We start from the raw sequence: 9,122 nt of genomic DNA, 5'->3' as shown, positions 1-9,122 counted from the left end.
AAATACATAGTCACATTTTTATTATAAATATACGAGTACATAGAGAATTGCAATTCAAAACTGACATATTTAACAACGTAATGGCAGAGATAATAGTTTTATTTTTGGGCATAGGTATAATTTATACAATAGAACTGCTGATGTCTGCATAATGAAGCTACTCTTGATGTAGCGAGCTGAAGATCAGCTATCATGAGAGAAGGACTCTGTTGTCTTTGGCCCATTTCCTCAGAGCTCGAATTATATATTCAACCTGGGGGTTTCCTGAATTTCGCAGCAGAGACAACACCTCTTTAAGTGTCTCCCTAGAACACAAACAGGATATGTGAGGAAACAAGATTAGACGAAGAATGCACCATTTCTCGTGTTTCTTTCATTTAGACATCACACCCACTCAAACACAGAGGTTTAAAATGTCCGCCCCGATGTTATTGAGTTTTACTGGGTAATGATGACAGCAATCTCTTTGACACATGATGTTTTGCAACGAAAACAAAAAAACTAGAAAACATTGTAAAATGTAAATTTATGAAATATATTGCAGAGGAAAAAGAGACAAACATACTTAGACTCCTTGTTGGCCAGTATGAGCTGGAAGATGCCGACACATGCGCCTCTCTTGCCCTCCCAGTAGTTGGATTCTGGGTCCAGTTTCTCCAGAGCATCAAACGCTTTAGCTGCATAGTAGAACTGGCCCATCTGAAACAATAACCATATTTCCATGAGAAATGCCAATTTTCCTGGCATCAGTTATTTTATTCTGTGTGTGTGTTAAAATGTGACTTGAAATTAATTTGTTAACGCTAATTACTATTTGTTTCAGCAATAATGAATGAATTTACAGGATGCTGTCACCTTGTAGCAGTCGTTGGCAATGAGCTGCAGCAGACTGAAGGAATCGGAGGAAGTGCCCATCTTCAGATAGAGCTCCCAGGCAAGCCGGCCCCTCTGGTTCATGATGTCTGACAAGAACAAGACGAGTTCAATAATCCTTCATTCACAGGCAGATTCTGCTACTTTTATAGATTCAGATTTGGGAGATATTCGCTGCCTGTGGGAAGGTTTTCATTGATGTGGGTAAAGCCGAGATGGGGAGAAAAACCTTTTAATTTAGATATCCATTTCTTAAAGCTGCTGAGCGTAACGCCAGCTGGGTGCAAGAGTGAACATAAACTTTGTTTTATAAACCCAGGGCTAGAAATCTGTCGGTGATGTTTGATTAGATCTCAGTCTCTGTGAATTAGTATAAAGGCTTCCTCAGTCTAATGTAAGAGTTCTGAGTTCATGATTTTATCTCATCAGGTGTAGATTACTGTAACTGTTTACATGTCTAACTAAAAAGGCCTCTCCTTTATTCCAAATGAAGATCTGTTCAGAGTTGAAAAACTGGAAATAGGCTCTGATTTCTGAGGGTTTCTGTCTCAACTCCTCAATAAATGTAAATGTATTTTATGCTTTGTGTTTTCCATTTCTATTTTAAAGTTTAACCATTTTTTACAATTCCTTTTAAAGTTAAGTTGACATACATGAATTGAATGAAGGATTTCTGCCTTGGAGAAAGATTTTGGTAATTAAACATCACTCATACAAATGCTATACGTACAGCATCTAGCCAGCCAGCTGAGGTAAACATAGTCATTCTTGATCTTTTCACTCTGAATCAGCAGAAAAATCTGAAAGAAAAAATAAAATTAATCCAAATATCTTTAAGCAACGTATTAGCATTGATATAAACCTGTAAAAGGCAGTTGTGTAGATGTTTAATTAAGTAAGGTACCTCTTCTGCTTCTTTGTAGTTGCCAAGGGCTGCTTTAGCCTGAGCATAGTTGAAGTTGAACGTATCATCGTTATAGAAATAACCCTGAAAAAACAGAAGTACAATTATGCCTACACGAAAAGGCCCACATGTGCACTGTGTCTGTGAAGCACTACTGCTCATCTGAAGTGCCACTTGTCTCCCAGTGTGTGGGAGTCTTTGTAATTCCATCTCACATATTCACACCACAGCAGAGTATTCTCACTGTGATTATACTGGAATATAATATAGCACAAACCTTGACTGAGTTGAGATATATGAGGACATCTTCAAACAGTCTTAAGAGGAAGAAGCAGGACGCCATGCACTGTCTGCCTGGAATAGTGTCTGAAAGCGAGAAGTATGTTACACACACATCCTCACGCAGCTTTCCTTTATAAAGTGCATTTTGATAACATTTATTTTCAATGTACCGCATTCGCTGGCCGAGCCTCCGACCAGCTGGAAGAACTGCTGAGCAAATTTCAGGTGATCCCTCTGAAAGACAAAGCATGAAAACAGAAATGTGTCTCTCTGACTCTCTATTATCACTTTTGTTTGTGTGACTATTTATTTAACAGAAATACTGACTGATCCAATGTCTTGTCCCAAAGCTGCATTGACAACTCCTTTCAGAATGTACTCCTGAGAAAAAAATATATATGTATCAATATTCTTCCCTGTAAAAACCTATTAACCATTGTATGCAAAATGGCCAATATTAGCACTGGTTGTAGTTTAATACAGCTACTGTATTGGGAAGATGTATTGGATTTCCTTATTGAGACCAAAGAATTATATTTGATATCACATTACCACCCAATGTCACATTACATCATTACCTGAGTTGTGTTGGGAACCAAATCTTGGATGAGGTTGTAGGCTTCCTGCACATCATCTGGAAGTAAAAATATGGAGCCTGTAAGTCCATAAGCTAGGGGAGGTCTTTCTCTGAAATATGACCCCTAAAACCCCTACACCATTAATTAAAGGAAATATTTACTTAAAATGTTGGATAACATGAATTATCTTAGGTTTTTGGCTCTTTTTTTTACACCACAGAGATTTTAGTAATTCCTAAATACGGCGAGTATCAAATAAAATAGAGTGTTATATATAATTTATATTTGTAGAATATTTAAAAATGATTAAAGCACATTTAGTAGAATTATGAATTTGTGAACTATTGATGAGTATGGGAAAAAATGTCCTCATCTTCATTTCCTCACCTCTTAATTTACAGTTAGTTAGAGATTTGATGCATTTCAATAGGAATTATTTCTGTGTTTAGCTCGTTTCAGAAAACTGTAATGCCATGTCTGCACACCTTGTCTGAGATAGTAGATGACCAGGTTGAGTCTGGCCTCGGGGATCACATCGATCAGAGGAGGCAGCACCTGCAACGCCCCCTCCCCACCACGGAACACCACCTGCAGTTCACAAGGGGGGGGGATTCAGAATGTGGAAAAGCAGCATGTGAGTCACTGGTTAATGTACACCCACGCACACACACACACACTCACACGCATGCATACGCGCACACACACTAGAGCTTGTGAAGAGCTTACCAGGTTGTGTCGGATAAGCTCCTTAGCAAACTCAAAGGAGCAGGAGGAGATGTCGATTAGGTTCTTCAACTCAGCCTAAGATGGAGAGAGTCTACAGTAAGCCAAACCCACTACCAGATAGTGATGACAAGCAGTTACTGGTAAACTGTTACAGTGCATGCATGGCTAAATAAATAAACATCAAAATTATTTAAAAAAACGTTTTCCAGAAAAGCACAATAACTGTGCACTGACCGCTCTAAAATACTGTATCTTTAAATAGCCACTTCAGTTGTCACTTGTTTTAATGTATGCCTTTGTGTTATTTGTTGGATTATTTGTATGCTTAAGCCTGGGTTCTGAGTACCTCGGCTGCCTTGCCATTGTAAAGTCTGAAGTGGTTGCAGGCCTTGAGGTTCAGGGCAATAGTGGAGTCCGGCACGCTCTGCAGGTACACAGCCAGCACCTCCTGAGACACGTCGTAGTAATCCAGCTTGTAGTAACACAGAGCCACGTACACTTTCAGGGCCAGGAACTCTCTGACAGACAAGAAGCAACGAGGGGGTTAAACTGGCTTTCAGACCTAAAAAAAACAGGCTTCTTCATTACCACACAAATCCTGTTTAAAACAGTTCATTTTGCATTTATTAACCATGTGTGTACCATAATGTATTGAGTTACTATTATCTCATATTTCTTGACAAAAAATAGTTTGTATATATATTTAATTTAACTATTAGATAAGTATACCAAGAATTTATTCTAGTTCATGACAAAGTGTAAAAGCAGATTTGATGACGTGACCTTGAGTGTGATCAGTTTTAAATATTAGCTTTGTATAGATGAGAATTGAGATCACTGTCCACACGTGCTTCTCCTCTTCACTGATGTTTGTATCAAATAGCAGGGCTCTATGATATTTATAATCGTTGTCTTCACTTAAAATAATTTACCTGATGTACGATGCCGAGCATGGTTAGCTACAGTTCAGCAAGAATACTTTAATACTTAAAACCCACCTGTGGCCTAGTTTGTAAAAGTTACATCAACTTACATTATTCCCTTTCATAGACACCATGGTTATAAAGCAAATAAAAGATCGTATTTTTATTGTATATTATAATAACAAAATCTTTATAGTTGGGCATATTTTCAAGACAGACACAAGAAGTTATTATAGGGACAAACAGACACAAGAAGTTACAGAAACAAGACACATCATATATTCTGGTTTTAGGAGTAATGTGTATATTTCTGTATTGCTGTTTTTTGATATTTTTGCATTTTTGTATTTTAATAAAAAAGTGTGCTCAGAGCTTCTGCTGAGGAATGCTGATAACTGACGTCACCCTAGTTAACCGGAGATACACCTTGGCCTCCAGATTCCACAGCGCCTGGAATACATCCCTGGGAATGTCACAGTGAAATCAAAGTCTTTCATTTTCTTACCCTTGCTTCTTCAGATACAGTACATCAGGGTTAGAGGAAGCTGGCTCAGCAGATCACCTGCACTGACACCTGAATTATCTTTATGGTTCCAAGAGACGTGAAGCTCAAATTAACAACTCACACCTGTCGAGGTGGTGCAAGGATGTCACATGCACCCGCAGCAGAACTGTGAAACTGATTTAACCCGTTAAGATCCACAACGTGAGCCAATACTGTTTATTTATTCTCTACTGTTTTCTGGAGATACCTATAAAAAAAATTGATTTACAAGTGAGGATGAGACTGATCTAAACTATATATGAAAAAAAAATACATTTGTTTTCTTTATTTATTCTTAAGAATATGTTTAGTCCTTTTGGAAAAACACACATTTAATATTATAAATGTTTTATTGCTAATGATTTATGAGTGTTTATTCCCAGAATAAATTCAACATTGCAGTTTTTCGACTTTGTAATATGATTAGGTTCTGAATGGGTTAATACAGTGAAAGGCAGTGAACGGCACCGACCTGTTCTGCAGGAGAAGGCGTTTGTAGATGTCTATAGCCTCCTGGTAGTGGGAGCGCATGTAGTGGATGGACGCCAGGCTCAGCTGGTCCTCCGTCACGTCCTCCAGATTCTGATGGAAACTCATCAGACTCTTCTCATCGTTAAACTGAAACACAATATAAAGACAATGAAGGGATAAATCAATCAGAAATGCTATCATGATAAAGCAGCTAAGACTGCTAAAAGGAACGAAGACATGAATCACACTAAGGAACAAAAAGGTCACAGAAATCTGAAATAATCATCATTTTAACAGCAGAAAAGGAGATAAACGATAGACAAAGAGGATATTATCAGGTTTAAGCTTATATGTACTTCTACTAAAGTGGTAGTGCATTCCGCACTTTAACTTGTACTGAAGTATTTTCAGACCGCATTATTTCTACATTTAGCTAAGTAAAGGATCTGGGTACAAAGACGATATTACCAGGTTTGTATTGAGATGAATGCACATAAATGATCAAAATTGCACAAAGTTTTTCTCAGTGTTGAGCTCAGACAAAACGAGATGGAATGAAAAATCAGATCAGCATTCAATGACATGAAGATGTGTGTTTCTCTCGTATTTTACACCAAAAACTGCATTTACAGAGCAGGGTGGCTCAGCAGTAAATTGTTAATTATTAAGTGAGGGAAATAAGGTAAATAAAAAACGCAATAGTAAATATAGTTGTTTTCCAACCTTGTGAGCCAGGTGGAAGAGTAGTCGGTTTTGGAGGGGGGACACTGGAGCTAGAGACAGCAAGAGATACCAAATGTATTAGCACAGTAATCCACATGAGAGGCACAATGTATTTACATCATTACATTTGCTCAATTACACAAACGACTCAAAAGCATTTTATGATATCTGGCAAAAATGTTGACAATAACGGAGGTGTTAAATTAATTTATGGGAACTAAAACTGTACAGAGATTAATTTAACTGAAAACAAACCAATACTTATTGACGTTTTGAACATGCAGCTTCTTTACACCAATATACAGTATGGTCAAATTCAAGCAAAAATGTATATTATATGTGAAAATACAAATTCTGTATTTGGACTGGTTGTTAGGCACACACCATATCTTGTTCACATTTGACAGTCAATTGGCAAGATAGATACAATGAATAGATACATACTGAATGCTTAACATGAGCATGATCTAGCTTACCCTTAGATGCAGCGTCCTGAGCCTCTTTATAGAGACCCAGAAAAAACAGTACACAGGCCAGAAAGACCCACACATCCTCAGCACAATCAGGCTTCATGGTCAGAGCGTTGTACTCCTGTCACATGAAGAGGGAATATAACACATGCGGTCAGTCTAAAAATGCAGCCAGTCACATCGTTTTAATTTCTCCATTTATGTATAATTTAAATAAATGAATACTGTATTTGGGGTACTTTAACATCCTGTGTATTAAACTACACACTCATTAAGACACACATGTACAGCGAAGAGTACCTCCATAGCTCTCTTGTAATCGCCCAGGTGGAAGGCACAGTAGCCAATCCAGAGGTCTGCATGCGCCTCTTTCTCGCCAATACTTCTCTGAAACTGGAGATGACACAGCAACAAATCAGCAGCGTTCAGGAATACAGTGCTGTCTGTGGCATAGGTGTGGGAGTGATGCTATTTCTGAAACTTTAATGCCAGAGCATGACACAGGGCAATCGACTGGAGACATTCAGTCGCAAAAAAAAATGTTAACCCCTTTGTGAAAGTGTAGCAGATACTATATTAAAGAATATATGCATAGATTATTCACCAAATGGGAAAGTTGTACAGAATTTTGGAAATGATGGTCTTATCAATCACATGCAGGCAACGGAAATATTTATTTTGTTAGCTGTATGTGACCAAGATAAATACTTAATGGGACGTTGCACAATTGAAAAACAAACTTGTCAGTGCTCTCTAGTGGACTAACTGTAAAATGGTAACACGGTTTCTATTACCTCAAATATAAGATGTTATTTCTTGTTAATTATCAGTCAACATATATAATTATCAATATGGCCTTTTGCTGCATGTTGTAGGACCTCTCCCTCTTTCCTATCCATCTTTGGCTGTACTGTCTAAAAGTGTAAATATCGAGAATAATAGGCAGCCTTCATTTATAACATTTAATTTACTGATCTAGATTCCTTACATTTATTTCAAGGTTATTCAGCATTTATTGAACCTTTTAATCAATCAATCAAAGTTAAATTATAAAGCCAAATATCACAAATGTAACATTTGTCTTAGTGGACTTGTACAGTTTGTACTGAATATGAATATGAATATGACACCCTCTCTCCTTAGACCCTCACTTCGGACAAGGAAAAACTTCCAAAGAAACCCCACAGTTACCGGGGGAAATGGAAGAAACCTCGGAGAGCAACAGAGGAGGATCCCTCTACCAGGAGGAGAGAGATAAATGGTGTGTGTAAATTAAAAAGAGAATACATTTACAACTAAATCATTTTGAGTTTTGCTACATTTTCATCCCACTTAATTATTATTATAACAATGCAACATTTTATTGGGCTTTTGGGGATCTTGTACATTTGACCAACTCTGATGTTGGAGATGTCGGTGAGCTGCAGTGTACAGCACACACTGCTCTACGGGCTAAACAACTATAGTAATCCCTGAATGCATGTGTACACACTGACGTATCCCCTCTAGTAAAGGGTAATAGTGAAGGGTGTGCTATGAGTGTACTGTACGTACCTCTAACAGGGTAAAAGCCCCAAGGTAGTCTCTCTGTTGCAGGTATTCCTCCAATGACGGAACTTTTGTCTTGTTTTTCTTCTTTTTCTCGCTGATGCTCACTGCCGTCTCTCCTCCCACGGCTGGCTTCACGCGAGAGAGGATCTGCCATGGTGCAACATTTGAATTTCTCCAGTTAACACAGAAATGTGAGGGGTTGGGGCAACGATCAGTGGTGTAAAGTAACTAAGTACATTTACTCAGGTACTGTTATTAAGTACAATGTTGAGGTATTTGTGTATTTCCATGTAATGCTACTTTGTACTACAATTAAGAAGTAAACATTGTACTTTTACTCGACTACATTAACATAGTACCTTTAGTTATTTTGTAGATATGGAATAATGATTAAAAAAAAATATGAACAACACTTAAATAAGACTTTAGTCACACCTGGATTAAATGCACATGCTACCCAGCAGAAATTAAGTAATTGAAACTATTTCCAGCTTTACCAGCTTGATAAACACATTAATACATCAACAATTATAATCAAAATATATTTGATGCTGAAATGGGCCACTTTGCATTTTTGAAACCTTTTTTACTTGAGTTACCATTTACATACAATACATTAATTGTAACAGACTATTCCTACTCTGTGGTATTTCTACTTTTTCTTAAGTACAAGATCTGAGTACTTCTTCCAACTCTGGCAACAATGCACAACAATTTCAGAAATATGCAATAAGAAAGCATTACAAAATGTATTGACAACGTTTTGCATTGAGGTATGCAAAAGTTTACTCACCATCTCGACGAGTCTTGATGAAGAGGCCCGTAACGCTAGCTAACTTGTTTATCACTAGGTAACGTGTACCTCTCAACGAAAACACAAACTGCTAGCTGTTACGCTTGCTCCATTACGTGAGGTTTTAAGCTAAATAGAGTCATTTTACATCAAACCCCTGCCAGATAACGCTGCCAAGGTAAACGGAATTCACTTACGAGAACAATTTAAGTGATTAAATTGAAGTTTTAACACGTTTTTCCACTGGAGAATTATGGAGGATCTGAGTCAACGTTGGCTATCTG

At 37.6% G+C, this 9,122-nt stretch overlaps 1 protein-coding gene across 1 annotated transcript; it reads right to left on the bottom strand.

Moving 5' to 3' along the window:
• Window positions 1-15: 15 nt before the first annotated feature.
• On the bottom strand, window positions 16-9,118 carry ttc26 (tetratricopeptide repeat domain 26). Its single transcript, XM_034129255.1, has 18 exons — window positions 8,839-9,118; window positions 8,049-8,192; window positions 6,795-6,887; window positions 6,501-6,615; window positions 6,025-6,074; window positions 5,303-5,448; window positions 3,710-3,881; window positions 3,364-3,438; window positions 3,123-3,225; window positions 2,638-2,693; window positions 2,387-2,440; window positions 2,230-2,293; window positions 2,055-2,143; window positions 1,778-1,861; window positions 1,604-1,673; window positions 856-962; window positions 566-699; window positions 16-305 (listed from the first exon to the last, which is right to left on the bottom strand). Exons 1-18 carry the CDS (start codon window positions 8,839-8,841, stop codon window positions 191-193), a joined length of 1,674 nt encoding a protein of 557 aa, XP_033985146.1. The 5' UTR covers window positions 8,842-9,118; the 3' UTR covers window positions 16-190.
• Window positions 9,119-9,122: the final 4 nt, after the last annotated feature.

This window comes from Trematomus bernacchii, unplaced genomic scaffold (genome assembly GCF_902827165.1).
Source record: "Trematomus bernacchii unplaced genomic scaffold, fTreBer1.1, whole genome shotgun sequence".
Taxonomy (NCBI): domain Eukaryota; kingdom Metazoa; phylum Chordata; class Actinopteri; order Perciformes; family Nototheniidae; genus Trematomus; species Trematomus bernacchii.
The sequence above is the reverse complement of the archived record's forward strand: the minus strand, read 5'-3'. Positions and strand labels throughout refer to the sequence as shown.

What these genes read in the sequence shown, in the direction of transcription:
- ttc26 (XM_034129255.1), bottom strand. An exon ending in TCAGGACGCTGCATCTAAGG is followed by an intron (nt 6,075 to 6,500) that starts GTAAGCTAGATC and finishes TGCTGTCTCTAG; the next exon opens with CTCCAGTGTCCCCCCTCCAA. An exon ending in CATCTACTATCTCAGACAAG is followed by an intron (nt 2,694 to 3,122) that starts GTGTGCAGACAT and finishes TTTTACTTCCAG; the next exon opens with ATGATGTGCAGGAAGCCTAC.